The 15,841-nt window shown below is 38.6% G+C and overlaps 2 protein-coding genes across 4 annotated transcripts; one reads left to right on the top strand and one right to left on the bottom strand.

Annotated features, from left to right (window-relative positions):
- Window positions 1-1,826: 1,826 nt before the first annotated feature.
- On the top strand, window positions 1,827-7,368 carry ankra2 (ankyrin repeat, family A (RFXANK-like), 2). Of its 2 annotated transcripts, none has more exons than XM_027178794.2 (9): window positions 1,827-2,117; window positions 2,456-2,717; window positions 3,061-3,219; window positions 4,683-4,748; window positions 4,857-4,954; window positions 5,412-5,537; window positions 5,732-5,798; window positions 5,900-5,980; window positions 6,976-7,368. In XM_027178794.2, the coding sequence occupies exons 2-9, from the start codon at window positions 2,462-2,464 to the stop codon at window positions 7,029-7,031; spliced, it is 909 nt and encodes a 302-aa protein (XP_027034595.1). In that variant the 5' UTR covers window positions 1,827-2,117; window positions 2,456-2,461; the 3' UTR covers window positions 7,032-7,368. The 2 variants fall into 2 exon arrangements, with proteins under 2 accessions (XP_027034595.1, XP_027034594.1); XM_027178793.2 differs by having other exon boundaries at window positions 1,828-2,218.
- Window positions 7,369-9,103: 1,735 nt separating this feature from the next.
- btf3 (basic transcription factor 3) lies at window positions 9,104-14,114 on the bottom strand. 2 transcript variants are annotated; one of them, XM_027178795.2, is made up of 6 exons: window positions 14,024-14,114; window positions 12,059-12,127; window positions 11,860-11,973; window positions 10,995-11,196; window positions 10,178-10,231; window positions 9,104-9,465 (listed from the first exon to the last, which is right to left on the bottom strand). In XM_027178795.2, exons 2-6 carry the CDS (start codon window positions 12,125-12,127, stop codon window positions 9,419-9,421), a joined length of 486 nt encoding a protein of 161 aa, XP_027034596.1. In that variant the 5' UTR covers window positions 14,024-14,114; the 3' UTR covers window positions 9,104-9,418. The 2 variants fall into 2 exon arrangements, with proteins under 2 accessions (XP_027034596.1, XP_047665595.1); XM_047809639.1 differs by having other exon boundaries at window positions 13,961-14,111.
- Between the last annotated feature and the right edge of the window lie 1,727 nt (window positions 14,115-15,841).

The following is a 15,841-nucleotide window of genomic DNA, read 5'->3' as shown; positions in this document are numbered from 1 at the left end:
AGTCTTGTAATGACATAATCTGCCAAAAATAACATGCTTATTTATTATTATTCCCAAATTATTCATTTGAGATGATAATATGTTGAAAATAGCCTAAATATTTTTCATATCTGTTTCAGAAACAATACAATCCATCTTAAGTTAGAATTACAATCACACCACTAAAAAATATGAAATATAAAACACAGACTGTTTTGCTTTTAATTTATTTAAAAAGGTATGCAGGAAATACTGCACAATGAAAAGCAAAGGCTTTATTGCATTACTCTTGTTGTCCCTCTAGAACATGTTCTTATGCAGAGATCAATAAAACTATGTTTATGCTAAGATAATGACAAAAATTAAGACACTATCATGAAAAAACAAGAAAGAAGAAAATTTTAATAACGCATAGCCTCTTAGGACTTCTGTACTAGGTCGCACAGATTCACTGTATGTGGCTAGAACAACTTACTTTATGTCCTTAGCTCTGTGTTGTTCTGTGTAGCTCTATTTTTGTTTTATGTAGCAACCTGGTCCTGGAGAAACTTTGCCTCATTTCACTATGTACTGCGTTGGCTATATATGTGGTTGAAAGGACAATAAAATCTTCTTGACTTGACTGTGTCTCTATTGAGCTATAAATGCTATAAATCCCGAGCTCCTGTTGTTCTGAGCTCCCAGTCTGACCGCTTCTTCTTCCTAGACCTTTACAGCATTTGGCAGATCCCCTTATCCAGCATGACTTACAGTACATGATACTTAATTTTTGAAGTATCATGAACTGAGCAGGGGGGGCACGGTGGCTTAGTGGGTAGCACGTTCGCCTCACACCTCCAGGGTCGGGGTTCGATTCCCGCCTCCGCCTTGTGTGTGCGGAGTTTGCATGTTCTCCCCGTGCCTCGGGGGTTTCCTCCGGGTACTCCGGTTTCCTCCCCCGGGCCAAAGACATGCATGGTAGGTTGATTGGCATCTCTGGAAAAATTGTCCGTAGTGTGTGATTGCATGAGTGAATGAGAGTGTGTGTGTGCCCTGCGATGGGTTGGCACTCCGTCCAGGGTGTATCCTGCCTTGATGCCCGATGACGCCTGAGATAGGCACAGGCTCCCCGTGACCCGAGGTAGTTCGGATAAAGCGATAGAAAATGAATGAATGAATGAACTGAGCAATTGAGGGTTAAGGGCCTTGCTCAGGGGCCCAACAATGGCAGCTTTGGTGCACCTGGGATCAAACTCACAACCTTCAAATTGGTAGCCCAACACCTTAACCACTAGGCTACCACTTGACCAACTGTAGTACCGTCACTGGTTGTGCACTCTGCTGGGGATAGATCTACATGGACAGCACATTCCCCATGGGACTGCTGTATATAGAATCGCTTGGAGATTGTCAGGCCTTCTTTGAACTGCCATTGCGTCAGTCAGGCCGGTCTTCATCAATTAACATTTAAAGACTTTGGCAGAAAATAATTAATCTTAAGTCTATAATGAACTCAGAAATGTCCCCTCTGGAGCTTTTGTTTGCACAATTCCTTTCAATTTTTAAAAATAATTCATTTGTTTTAATAGTGGAGAGCTCCACATCCTGCTAACAGCCAATAAACATTATCTACTAACTTTTGCTAACAGCCAGTAAACCTCTATAAGTGAGGGTCCTGCCTGCCCACTTATATCAGTGGTCTGCACCACTAGAAGCTACTAGTGTACACTTGAAGCCAGGAAAGGGACCATTTTTTCAACACAGACGGATGAGAAGATTTATCATCTGACATTACTGGGGAAAGACAGCGTCAGGTGCATCACAAGCTGCATATGTCAGGTCCCCTGCTTCACACTACGCATGCGCATAACCCTCCCTTGACCGTGTTAACGTTGTACGCATGCGCGACGCGGATTAAAGTCCCAACCTAGCTATATCTCAGCGTTTGCAATAGTTCTGCGAATAAATATCTCAGTGTACAGTATTTCGTTGTTAACCAAACCATTCATTTAAATACAGATATATATCATAAATAATAATTTTAAGGAAAAGTGTTACCGGAAAGAGTTAGGGTTACATTATGTACCTAGCTAGTTAGCTTAGCACCAGAGACCCAGCTATGTAGAAGACAACAAGCTAAACGCTGTCAGGACCTTCAGGTGATTCAGCTGCTTGTTTTTTCCAGAAACAACGTTCACTAAGAGGTGCTTGAGAAATATTACAGTTTCTTGACAGGAGCATTTTATTGAGAATGAATTAGGTATGTCCTTTTTTGTAATCACACACAAACACTTGGACCTGTTTGACTGATCTGATGTTTGACATCAACAACACAATGATGCTCATGCATGCTTGGTTTATTTTTTAATTCTGTATCCTGTTGCCATTGTGTAATTAAGAGTCTGTGTTTAAACAATTCACCGGCTTTTATATCAATGTTTCTCACCCAAGACTGATCATTTGCATGCATATCATCAGAAGTTGATCTGATCCACAGGACCACATGGCATCAGAAGAAATGGAGGGCATGTGCCCTCTGCCGGAGATGACGACCATCAAAGTGGAGCCTGCTGTCAATATTGGCACTGCGGAGGATGCCAGCTCCCAGAATGTGGCCATGGGCCCCAAATTTATCTTGCCAAACCGCTTTGACATGAACGTGTGCTCACGATTTGTGAAGTCTCTGAATGAGGAAGAGAGTAAGAACATCCAAGACCAGGTGAACTCTGACCTAGAGGTAGCGTCAGTGTTGTTTAAAGGTAAGATGAATAAAGCTTAAAAGCCAAATAGTACCCACTATATCTATCTTCAAGTCATCCAGATCATTTTGACAAGGTTACTTGTATCACCTGTGCAAAACATTGTGGCACGATGCAATCAGAGTAAAGAACTGAGAGGTTGAGGCTTAAGGATCTGCAGCTGCTGCACTGCGCTCCATGTTTTTCTGCTGTACTAAAATATTTAGATTTTCATTAGAAACCATTTTGCCTTAAATGATGCACAATTATATCCACTACAAATTTGATAGCAGAATATTCAATAAATCATGCCTTATCTTCAATAAGTTTTGTTTAACCGATATTTCTTTCCTTTTCTTTCCAGCGGAATGCAACATTCAGACCTCACCGTCTCCTGGGATCCAGGTTAGACACGTATACACACCTTCCACCACCAAGCACTTCTCACCGATCAAGCAGTCGACCACACTTACCAATAAGCACCGTGGCAACGAGGTCTCGTCCACTCCGCTGCTTGTTCACTGTGAGAAAATCTTCTATTTTTCCCAGAACTTTTCTGATTTAAGTAAAAACTGGAGCTCTACTATTTTCCAACATACATTTTTTTTACCCAGATAAAAGAAGTTCATCTTCCTAATTCTCTACAGTACAACTAAATAACTAATTACAACTCCTGTGTCAAAAAAGGAGTTACATACTTTGTTAATAATTAAGAAAAGAGGGATCTTTTTAAAATTTTATCGAATAAGCTATTTCATATTTCTTGCAAAATAACTGAATATATACAAATGAACCAGTTCAAAATCCGCTTCTATCCGCCTGATTCCTAATACTGTGTTGTTACCTGGATGACTGTTATGTTTTGTAATAAGTCCTGTGTTTGTCCTGAGCAGTTACACTACCCACAGTCCTTCCCACACTACCCACAGTCCTTCACTTTATTTACTTTACCAGCTGCTTTTGCATAATTGAACCCTTTCCAAGAGTGCCAAGTGTACAAGACAGTAGTGAGAGCAGCTCTGCTGTACAGTATGGGTTAGAGACTGTAGCAGTGAGGAAAAGACATGAGACAGAGATGGAAGTAACAGAGATGGAAGTAGCAGAGATGAGCATGTTGAGGTTCTCTTTAGCGAGGATGGACAGGATTAGTAACGAGAAGGACATCAGAGGGACAGCTAAGGTTGGCTGTTTTGGGGACAAGGTCAGAGAGGATAGATTGAGATGGTTTGGACATGTACAGTTGGAGATGTATGTGTTAAAAGAAGACATGAAGATAATTGGTGTGAGAGTAGAGGATGCTGAGGATAGAGTTAGGTGGAAACAGATGATTCGCTGTGTTGACCCCTAATGGGAAAAGACAAAAGTAGGTGAAAAAGAAGAAAAGTGTTTTGAGGTCCATATTTTTACAACGAGGACAACGGAGACACTCGTATACAACTTTTACATGAGCTCAAAACATTCACTGATGCTCATGAAGGCCACACGATACATTAAATACCAGGGGAAGGGTAAACTTTTGAACAGGATGATCAATGTACATTATTTTTTCATAGCAGAAAGAGAGATCTTATTTAGTTTATTTTGAGTAGTACTCAATTAAAAAATATATTCAATCAAAATAACAATTGTTTCCTAAATATATTTCCAATCAAAAACACAATGTCACCTTCTAATAATTGTGTTTGAGTTTCAGGGTTTTCAAATAAAATCCATCAGAACGAAACTTCAGAGCACCGATTATAATTGAATAATATGAGAGAATCGGTCAGGGGGCTGAATACTTTTGCAAGGCACTGCAAATTAGACATTACACACCAAAGTTTAGGATCTCATTTGAAATGATTAAAATCTGGTCAGGACAAGATGCATAAAATGACTACATCTTAGATTTCTTTCCGATTAATTTTCAGCCAATCACTACATTTGTTAGCCAGCACAATTAATTGAAAAGGTTTCATTTTGTTTGTCTTCCGTTCATTTGTCCAGCTCTGTCCATTCACCAGCTTGCAGCACAAGGAGAAATGATCTACTTAGCCAGCCGAATAGAACAAGGTAAGGCTCTATGATCATATTAAATGAGTCGTTTTTGTAAACTGTTTTGACCAAGTTAAAGATTTGTGCTATAATGATTTACACTGGTTTTGTCTCTCTGCCAATCAGAGGCAGCAATAAACCTGCAGGATGAAGAGGGCTTCACACCACTAATGTGGGCTGCAGCTCATGGTCAGATCGCTGTGGTGGAGTTTCTGCTCCAGAGTGTGAGTGCTGTAATCACTCATGGCTCTTCTATAGATTGTTGCCAGTAATCATACAGTTGCTGTAACCACATAGTTTCCTTTCACTAGAACCTCCTTTCACTTCCTTTCACTTTCACTAGAACTTAAACGTGTTCAAGCATAACAGTGCCACTCTGCACAACACAAAGCCCATGCAGACCTGAACCCCAATGCACACCTTTGGGCTGAACTGGGACACCGACTTTGCCCCACACCTCCTCACCCAACACCTCACTAATGCTCTAGTTAGTGACAGATTGAGCACAAATCCCCACAGCTATGCTACAAGATTTAGTAGAAAGTCTTCCATAGAGAGTGGAGGCTTTTAATACAGAAAGGGGGGACTAGAAAGAGATGTTCAGAAAAAATATGGGTGTGTTTTTACCGTGTGTGTGTGTGTACATATACATACCAAGCTAACATACTTTTTTTTTTTCAGGGTGCAGACCCCCACATTTTGGCTAAAGGAAGAGAAAGTGCATTATCATTGGCCTGCAGTAAAGGGTACACAGATATCGTCAGAATGCTCATTGACTGTGGTGTGAATGTTAATGAATATGATTGGGTAAGAAATTACACAAAACAGTTTGATTAAAGCGCTTTGTACTTCTTCCTAATTTTAGTTTTGTGGTGCTCGAGTTTCTACAGATTCGAGTTGTTCAAACTCGAATGATACAAAAGGAAGTAAGAGTTGTACTACTATAATGCTGTCATTATACTGTACCATTCACCAGCTATAACTGTTTATGCATGTCTCAGAATGGAGGAGCTCCTATACTGTATGCGGTGCACGGGAACCATGTCCGCTGTGTGGAGCTTCTTTTGGGTAAGCGGGCAAAGCTTACATCATTACAAAAGATTGTATGCTAGGGTTCAAACTGAATTTGAAGTGGCTTTACACTATATAACATTTCATATTTTGAACAGAGAACGGAGCTGACCCAACCATGGAGTCTGACTCGGGCTTCAATGCTATGGACATGGCAGTAGCAATGGGCCACAGACATGGTAAGCAATCTGCCAGCATGGGCATTTGTTGATATTGTACATGTCCTGTAATATTTATTTGGTCTCATTTGTCAAGCTGGATACGATCAATTGTATTCATTTTTACAGGTTTATACTTGTGTCAATTGTAGGAACATTTACACAAGAAATTTGTATACAATAATCATTGTATATAATAAACCTTGAATGATTGGCTTACAGTTCTATAAATCATGCTTAGTTACTACACTTTATATATACAGATTATTCTGTATATTTTACAGTAAGTGGTGTATGTTTTTTGAAACCCAGTCATTCACATTAAAGGTAATAACACAATTCAATATAAAAAGAACTTATTCTGAGAGTCTGAATTTATTCTGGTTTAAATGTATTATATGACAAACAATTTAACAGGAGTGTGTAGACTTTTTAATATCCATTGTAATTAAGTACGTTATGCCCTATTGTGGTTTGAAAATGTACTTCTACTACTCCATAATTTAAAATGTTTTCAATTTGTGTTCCTTTTTGTCCACCATCCTGTGTCTCCTAGAAGGAGATGGGGTTCCTTTCAGACATCATGTCACCTCAGCGAGTTTTTTTCATGCCTCTGACTTGTTCATCAAGGATCTAAATCTGCATCCAGTTTTTTTTTATCTTATAATTATATTGCCAAAGCACATCAGAATATTGCCGTGTGTTAAGAAGCACAATGTACTGTTTAGCCAAGTAAAACAAGAACTTGGGCTGTTTAGCCACTTTAGATCAGTGGTGTCTTACGTGCGACGAGCCGGGTGTGGGTGCAGGTTTTCACTCCAGACATGCAGGAGCCACACCTGATTCCAGCTGTTTAATCAGTTGACTTTTGCTTTCATTAGATTCAGATGTGTCTTCTGTTTTTATTGGAATGAAAACCTGCACCCACAAGGACCATCTCTGGATAAGAATGGACACCGCTCCTTTAATGTGATCAAAAATCTTGTGACACCTTTGTACTTGTGCTGCGTTTTCAGTTCAGCAGGTGATGGAAGCACATTTACTGAAGCTGCTACAAGGAATCAAAGAGTGACTGCAACTAGTGAAGACAGCCTGCATGTGAAAAAGGGCACAGAAGAAGACTGAAGATTAATGCTGTGGAGATCAGTTAGAGGAAACCAATGAACTTTGTGCATGTTTACATTAGTTGAAAGTTACTGAAGCTAATTTCATCTTTCATTTCTCTCTTTTTTAAGCTACATGTTTAAGTGTACTGTGGATATTTATTCAGTGTTTTGGTCACTGTGTGTGTGTGTGTGTGTGTGTGTGTGTGTGTGTGTGTGTGTGTGTGTGTGTGTGTGTGAGATCTCTATCAAGGTTTTCCAATGAAATAGCTGTTCTACAATAAAATTGGACAGAGTTGTAGACTACACTATTATTTACATGAATGTACATTGTGTACAAAATAATATTTAATTTGCAGAACTTTATCACAGAAATAAGGTTTTTAGAGGCTTATTGTACACTTTAAGAGCATGTAAACTAGTGAAATAACAAATTTGGGTAAAATATTAATCTTGAGAAAAAAAGCTCCATGATAAATTACATTTTTAAACTTTTCAAAGTTATCGGCTTTTATACACAACACACAAGCTTCTTAAGTGTATGACTAAGCAATGCAATGATACATATAACCATGAGATGAGTAACTCAGTGGAATTCTTATCCAGGCTCCTTGTATTCTAAACTGCTGTTTTTCTCAGGTTTTCTTTAGTGTTTTAAAAAACTATGACATGCTCTTGCTTGGTATCTGACCATTTCCAATTATGTTACTCACATATAGGTGATGGTGGACATTTGATGGCCAAAGTACCGTCACATACACAAGTTTCTTTTGAACTGTTTGTTTGAAGTGCAAAACTGCTGAGAATGTCTGTTTTAGCATTACAATTTTCCTTCACTGGAACTTAGAGCTAAGTATGTTAGCTTGTACCAGCATGACAACACCCCTGTGCACAAAGCCAGCTCCATGAAGACATGTTTCACCATGGTTTAAGTAGAAGAACCCGAGTGGCCTGTACAGAGCTGTGACCTCAACACCATTGGGGTGAACTGTAAGGCAGTCGTCCTCATACAGTACATCACCACTATCTGACCTCGCTAATGCTATTCTGTCTGAATGAATGCAAATCCCCTCAAGCCGCACTCAAAGAAAGCCATCTTAGAAGAATAGAGGTTGTTGTAACAGCAAAGAGACTAAATCTGGATACGGGTATGATGACAAGCTACCGCAAAAACTACAGCCAAACAGTAAAACTACTAATTGATAGAAAACATGCTTTTTTTTTTTAAATAATGTACATGAGATTTTTAAAGGAACACTTCATAATGCACATCTTAAAGCTGAGGGAGTCTTTGACGTGGGTTAAGGATAGGTTGGTTATGTCTGGAGTAAGGGTTCAGTAAAACCCAATTTTGCATCATCATTCCATTAGTGTCCTATTTTCAACCTGTTCTTGCTATTACAGTCAAATATCACATTCTTTGGGGATAAGCAATAACACCAAATATGCTAATTGAGAGTTCCTTAATACTCAGAGTAGCACCTGAGGTAATATTGTATAGTCTGATACACAACATAGAGAATTTGGCTATTATTATACTGGGATCTTCTTATACATCCATTAATGATTTACACAGCAAAACCTGGAGATTATCCCCTAGGAGAAAGTGTCAATCAGTTGTGGAGCACAAGCTCACACGCACCTTACAATTTAGACATGCCATTCAGCCTTCAACACTTCTTTGACCCAGGGAGGAAAAAGGAATTCCCTACAGTATGTAGAGAACTGAATTGAATATGGAGGAATTGAAGCCCCAACACCACAGGTGCAAAGCAAACACACATCATTGAGCCGACACCTTTTCATGTGGATTTGCATGATCTTATAAAATAGTAAACTTAGTTTAATTAAGGGTTAACTGACGTTTGTTGCGTTTAAGGTTACAAATGGTGTAAATAGTTGACTGTCCATGAACACTTGCTTTACTTTCACAAATACTAATTTCATAAACATAAAAAAAAATGCTGGGAATCTGAGTTACACCACTATTTACAAATGAAATGTAATGCACGTTTCTTTAAATAAAAAGGCAAGACAGTGCTGTATTTATTAAGCTCATCAATAGCAAATGTTTATTTCCAGATGTGGGTTTCAGCCAGGCCGCAAAGGAGAGTCTCAGTAACAGGAAAGGATGGGCAAGATGCCCTAAGGAACACACCACGCTACAACACTGTGCAGTTAAACACTTCACACACTCAGCTTGGACACAGGGGGAAAACAGCAGTGCACGTGAGAAAAAAAGAAAAAAAAGACTGCAATACATTTTTTTTAAAAAAAAAAAAAAAGAAAAAAAAAAGAGCAAGTCCGACGTGGCCCAGCTGAGTTTGAAGATTCTTAATGTCCGTCTCCTTTCGAGTTAGTTTGCCTCATCCTTTGAAGCCTCATCGAAATTCTCCACAAGATCTGCAAACAGAGATGTACAAAATTTCATCATTTGCCTGGATAAGAGAGACCGATAAATTCTAGGGCCAGTTAAACGGAACTGAATAAATCCAGCTTCAGGTACATGTGGGATGCCATTTACCTCTTGTGAGACTATTACATTTGAGTAGTGGCTCTATAGTCTAAGGCTCTGAGCTACAGTTCAGCGAGTCGGGGATTCAGGCCCCAGCACTATCAAGCTGCCACTGGTGGGCTCAGCTAGCAAGGTATTAGACACCTTCAGGGCAAGGTTACAAAATGAAATCACATTTCCTTGTTGCTTTGGTGAAATATATTTGCTTTCTCAAAGTTGAGGTTACAGGAGTATGTTATTGGTAGCACAAAACCCTGCTAAACCCTGCCATAGCACTGTCTGGCTTTCCCAAATCATTGCCTAAGAACAGTAAGATGGTTCATTTAGTGACAAATTAATAAGTGAACAATTTGACTTTAATGTTTTTTTTTTTAAAGGAGCCAGCTGTTAAGAGGCTTTTAATAAGCACCCCCCCCCCCCCCCAAATGTATTCTCTGGTGTCTACCACTCACTCAACTCTTATGCTACAAACCCTACAGCATAAAAGTATCCAAAGCACAAAATTATAAACACATCTGTCCACAATGTATTTAGTTTATAAATATAAAACTGGTTATTAGGTAAAAATTAATAGGTAGCAATTAAAAGAAAAAGACTAACCTGGAACTTCATCATCTTCCTCTCCTGCTGCCACTGGTGCTTTTCCATCACCAGCTACAATTAAAAAAAAAGGACAAGGTTAAAGATCTGAGCACATCTGAATCTTGTAAACAAAACCAATGTTTCCAAACCAAACAACTTATTCAAATTTTGTTTATGTACCAAAATACTATTATTTTAACCTGCTTATTTGACAGATAATAAAAAAAAGACAGCTGTCCCATGGCACATACCATTGTCAAACCCCCATCACACACCTGTTCTCAGACTGACTGCACATTCACGCTAGCTCAAAAATCAGTACCTAAAATAAGCCGTGTAACTGTAAGTAACGTCAAAGTCCTGTCAATAAGAGTTCAGGAAATGTGCATTTATATAGAATCGTAAACAAAGCTTACAATTCAGTTTGAGTACAGTGAAAGATCAGTGTCTGTTCTGATCAGTAAAGCTAACTGAAAGTATTTAAGGGGAGGGCATTTTATTATTGGTATCCGAACTCGATTCTGTAGCAAACATCATATTCTTTCACAGTCAAATAGTGTCTGAAAACCACTCCTGTATTCATCCAACTACATCTTTATCAGCTCATTGTTCATGAGGGCATTCGGGACTTTTTTTTACCTTCCATGTCCTAAATGTCAATAATATAGAATAGATGTGAAGAACAAATAAAAACCCTGAAAACCCAGATTTTCATGTTTAATACCTACAATTCACTATTGGCAAGCAAGGAATACAAAAAAGTGGACCATGGACTGTTCTCTTCATGTTAACCAGTAATGATACAACAAGAAAACCTGACGAGTAAAAGACGCACCTTGTTTGGGCAGGGCTTCAGCGAGTTTTCTCAGACTGGTCAAGCTGTCGGCACCGAGCTGATTGAGAATGGATGGCAGCATCTCTGTGAGCTGCTTGGTCTCGGCATGGCCTGTGATGGTGAAGGTGTTGGCTGCCAGCGAAGCCTGCACTTTGGGGTTGTTGAAATGGATCACTGTTCCCTGGTTTGTAAACATGTTCACCTGCAAAGTCAGAGCATTGAGTAGTCTCGATCAGATACGAAACACAGGCAGAGCTAATCATGGATTTAGGCTCGCTGCGTTCAGAAATGACTGAACAGTGTTGCTCTGTTGGAGTGAGAGTCAAAACTAGTAGCGTCTGAGCTAAACATCCGATTACATAAAAGCAACCAGTCGTGTAGAGATGTCAATAATTTAGTATTCAATATATAAACACCTAAACCGTTAATGACCCACTGCTTGGAACCTCATACAATGACTGTTGGTCACTGCACATCCAAATGTGTGCAAACTAAATCTCTAATCACATTCAAGCAGGCATATAGTGTGTGTGTAGATAGATAGACAGAGAGATAGACAGACAGATAAACAAGTCACCCATATGCCTCTGCTTAATACACTGGCAAGATGTCATACCAAAAAAATAAATAGTATTTTGCATTACAAATAAAGCCAGCATGACAGTGCATTTGTTACTGTTTAAATGGGGGGAAAAGGTTAAAATGCCCAAACGTGCATTTACAAATGCTTCTATATGTCGGTCACTACATAGAACAATGACTCAATGTTTTAAAAAGCAGCCATGCACTTCATATACAGTACAGATTTATTTTATGAATTCTGTGTGTGCGCGCGCGCGCGCAGAGAGGGAAACAAAGACAGTACCTCCTCAATGCCGGAGATGTTATTGACGCCCAACTTTTTCAGAGAAAACTGAAGTTTCTTGTCATCTGCAGTAGCAGTTCTGTGTACGACCTTCTTCTTTCTGCGTGCAGTTCCCTATGTAACAACAAAACGCATAACCCAATCAAATTACAGCCAAAACCTACTCGTAATAGATCAAATACAGAAACGTTTTTCTTACCTTTCCGCCGATGCGGACTTGCGCCTGCAGTTTGGCTAATTTCTCCTGGTTCATTATTGTCTCTTTCATCTGCAGAACAAAACATTGACGTGTTTACATAAAGCAAACGTTCTTTAACAGCAAAATACATTCCTTGAAGCCCCAGTACAGAATTATAACATTGTATAATGAGACAAGTAACTGTCCTGCATTAGATACAACGCTCTCTCACACCACTGTTGCTGCCATTTATGTACATCGAGTTTACGCTACCACAAACTACAAAAAAAAAAATTACCAAAAAGGACTTATCTACAATACACAAAGTACATTGTTAGAGCACACCGTTGTTAGAATCCTCACATCTCAATGGTCAAAGCATGTTTGTTCATTTCCTATAACAGTAACTAGAAAATAGAGTTAGCTGTAATCATTTTAGATTGATGCAATCATCTTAGTTTACACGTTTCAATAACAGCTTCATCGCAGACAGAAACTACTTGTATAGCAGAAATTTTCTTGTATAGCAGAAACTACTTAATGCAAAGTACTAATAAACAAAAAGGTCTTTCAAAGTAAAACTAATAATACAACACTTTCTATAAAATTTCTTAAAGCGGTCTGTGACAGGCAAAATCCACAGAAGGGTCTTTAGGACAATATTGTTTTTAATCTTAACTTCAGAATAAATGAACAGGTGATGAACATCTGTATGTAAGGATAAATACACAACATGCAGAAAAGTGAAGCAGGACAACACTGGGGCGCTTAAAAAAACCTCTTGATTATGTTTGACACGTTTTTTTAAGCAGTTTAATAATTTCTCACAGATTACAGGGAGCTTCCACTACACAACCCCTACACATGAGGTTTTATTACTATAAAAAGATACAAGAACAAGCACACTAATATAAATAAACACGTAATTCTGTCCAATCACACCTGAGAATATAAAGCCGCTAGTAAACATCTCACAGACGTAGCATAAGCATTAAACATTACTAAACAAATAAAAGGGGAAAAAATAAGTTATTAGAAAGCAGTTATTAGAAAGTTGAGTGTTAAACAGTAACATTTCAGTACAGTACAGTTCAGTGATTCGTTACTGTAAGTAAGTCCCGTTGTTTTATTCATAGCTTACTTGCTATTCAGATCCAAATTTGGCGTTCTATTGATTAGCATTAGCTGCTTCTCCTGAAGAGAGTTAGTTAGCACCAATGCTATCGGCTAGGCTAAGTTGTAGCTCCATGTGCTAACTTCCTAACAAACCACGCTAGGTGTTAAAGGGGCGCGGTCTAAAACCACTAGACAAATGTTAAAATTTAAAACCAGATAAAGCATTTTAATCGAATTGTTTTAATAAGAAACAAGAACAAAAATTATTTCAGAAACAAAATATTATTGATAAATAACCAGCGACCGGCTTTTAGCCAAAAAAAGGGCACCAGTAGTGTGAGGCCCAAAAGAGCAGCTAATGCTAACTGACGGCTCTGAACAGCTAAACAAACACCTGATGACTTTAAATACAACGTTAAATCCGATCTATTCAAAGACTTCAATCACAAAAGTGTTGGTTTCGGTCAGTAAACGTTAACATGTCAGGTAAAGCACTGTTGTGTTAGCTTTCGAGCTACACTGGCATACAAAAGCTTAAAAAAGACAAATGTTTAAGTTATATGTAACGTCGTCATGATTGGTCGCTGTTTTTTGTTGTTTACTGGGTACGAATTAATGAACTTGGCTGACAACCGTCAATGTAAATAAACACTCGTTATGTAAAATCCTCTCTAGGCATCAGTGCAGTTTTGGGGCCCTGTCACTCCACCAGGCTCCTGTCCCTGAAATCCTAAACGATTCTGAACGTTTCCACGGAAACTTCGTACGAATTTAGTGCCGATCTGGTGACTCGGATTCTTAATTTACCTTGAGCCTGGGAGATGGAAGTGTCTGTGCAGGAAAGAGAGTATTTTAGATCTCCTCACTGACCTGCACGCTAGCAGCAAACACACGCGGAGAGCAAGATGGAAGCGAGAGAGAGGGGACGGAAGTGACGTCAGGAATGAAATGCACTACAGTGGGCTGAAAAAAAGAAAACACAGCCAAGAATAGCTTGTGCCCTGTATAGTAATATATTATTATAAACCATATAAATTCTAATAGATTATATGGTGTATGTTTTTTTTCTTACCACAACCGAAAATTAGTTAAACACAGACAAATATAAACATGGTTTTAAAAAAAATAGTATCCTGGTCACAGAACTGTTCACTAGGCCAAGAAAAATCTTTTTTTTTTTTTCAGTTTATTGTGTTATTCAGTTTATAGAAGTCAATTTAATTTCATTTATTTTATTTGTATAGTGCATTTAACAATTTCCCATTGTCTCAAAGCAGCTTTATAGAAGTATGGAAACAGAAGAGAGAGAAAAAGAAATAAATATATAATAAGAAGAAAAATAAGAATAAAAAAATAAGTGAATATATACAATTAAAGTTTGAAATTAATTTTTTTTTAAAAAGATTATATATATATATATATATATATATATATATATATATATATATATATATATATATATATATATATATATACATATATTCATTCATTTATTTTCTACCGCTTATCCAAACTTCTCGGGTCATGGGGAGCCTGTGCGTCATCGGGCATTGAGGCAGGATACACCCTGGATGGAGTGCCAACCCATCGCAGGGCACACACACACACACACACACACACACACACACACACACACACACACACACACACACTACGGACAATTTTCCAGAGATGCCAATTAACCTACCATGCATGTCTTTGGACCGGGGGAGGAAACTGGTGTACCAGGAGGAAACCCCCGAGGCATGGGGAGTATGCAAACTCCACACACACGAGGCGGAGGCGGGAATTGAACCCCCGACCCACATTTGAAAAGTTCTTTGTAATCATAACTTTAGTTGAATACGTTTCTTACATTTAAGTTTTGCAACTAAAACACCCAGTACAGGCATGTTCAAACGTGGGTGTTTTACATGTCTTAAAGATATAAAGTTAATAAACTAATCTTCATCAACTTACAAAATCTTACCAAAAAAAAAAGAATATGCATATGCAAAACTAATGCGATTGAGTTAAACACTCATACGTTGAGAAAACATTAAATCATAACATTTCCATTTGTTGCTGTACAGTATCAGTTCAGTGATTTACGCATGCGCAGTATCAACAGCTAATCGGTTCTCAGTATGTCGGACGCGTCTGAAAGAACCAGTTCTCAGTTCAGTGTACTGATGATTCGCTGTATCAGTTCAGTTACTCAAGCATGCGCAGTATCAACAGCTCATTGGTTCTTGGATGTGTCCGAAAGAAACAGTACTCAGTTCTGTGTACTGATGTTACGCTGTACCAGTACATTGGTTCTCAGACGCATCCGAAAGAAACAGTTCTCAGTTCAGTGTACTGATGATTCGCTGTACCAGTTCATTGGTTCTCAGACGCATCCGAAACAAGCAGTTCTCAGTTCTGTACTGATGATTCGCTGTATCGGTTCAGTAATTCACGCATGCGCAGTATCAACAGCTCGAGCTCACAGTTCTCTCAGCACAATATGTCTCAGTTCAGTGTACAGGAGTTACATTATACTCCGGGATATTAGTTTATTTAGAGTCGGACTGTCAGGCATGACCGAAAGTGAGTAACTTGTGGATCAGCACTGACTCAAGACGTGAACTGTTTAAAACGAATCAGTCCCATTTGGTTAACCGGTTCATCCAGTTCACTAAAAAGAACTGGTTCAAAAGAACGAAT

Source organism: Tachysurus fulvidraco, chromosome 26 (genome assembly GCF_022655615.1).
Source record: "Tachysurus fulvidraco isolate hzauxx_2018 chromosome 26, HZAU_PFXX_2.0, whole genome shotgun sequence".
NCBI classification, from domain to species: Eukaryota; Metazoa; Chordata; class Actinopteri; order Siluriformes; family Bagridae; genus Tachysurus; species Tachysurus fulvidraco.
Note: the sequence above shows the minus strand (reverse complement) of the source record. Positions and strands in the feature narration are given on the sequence as shown.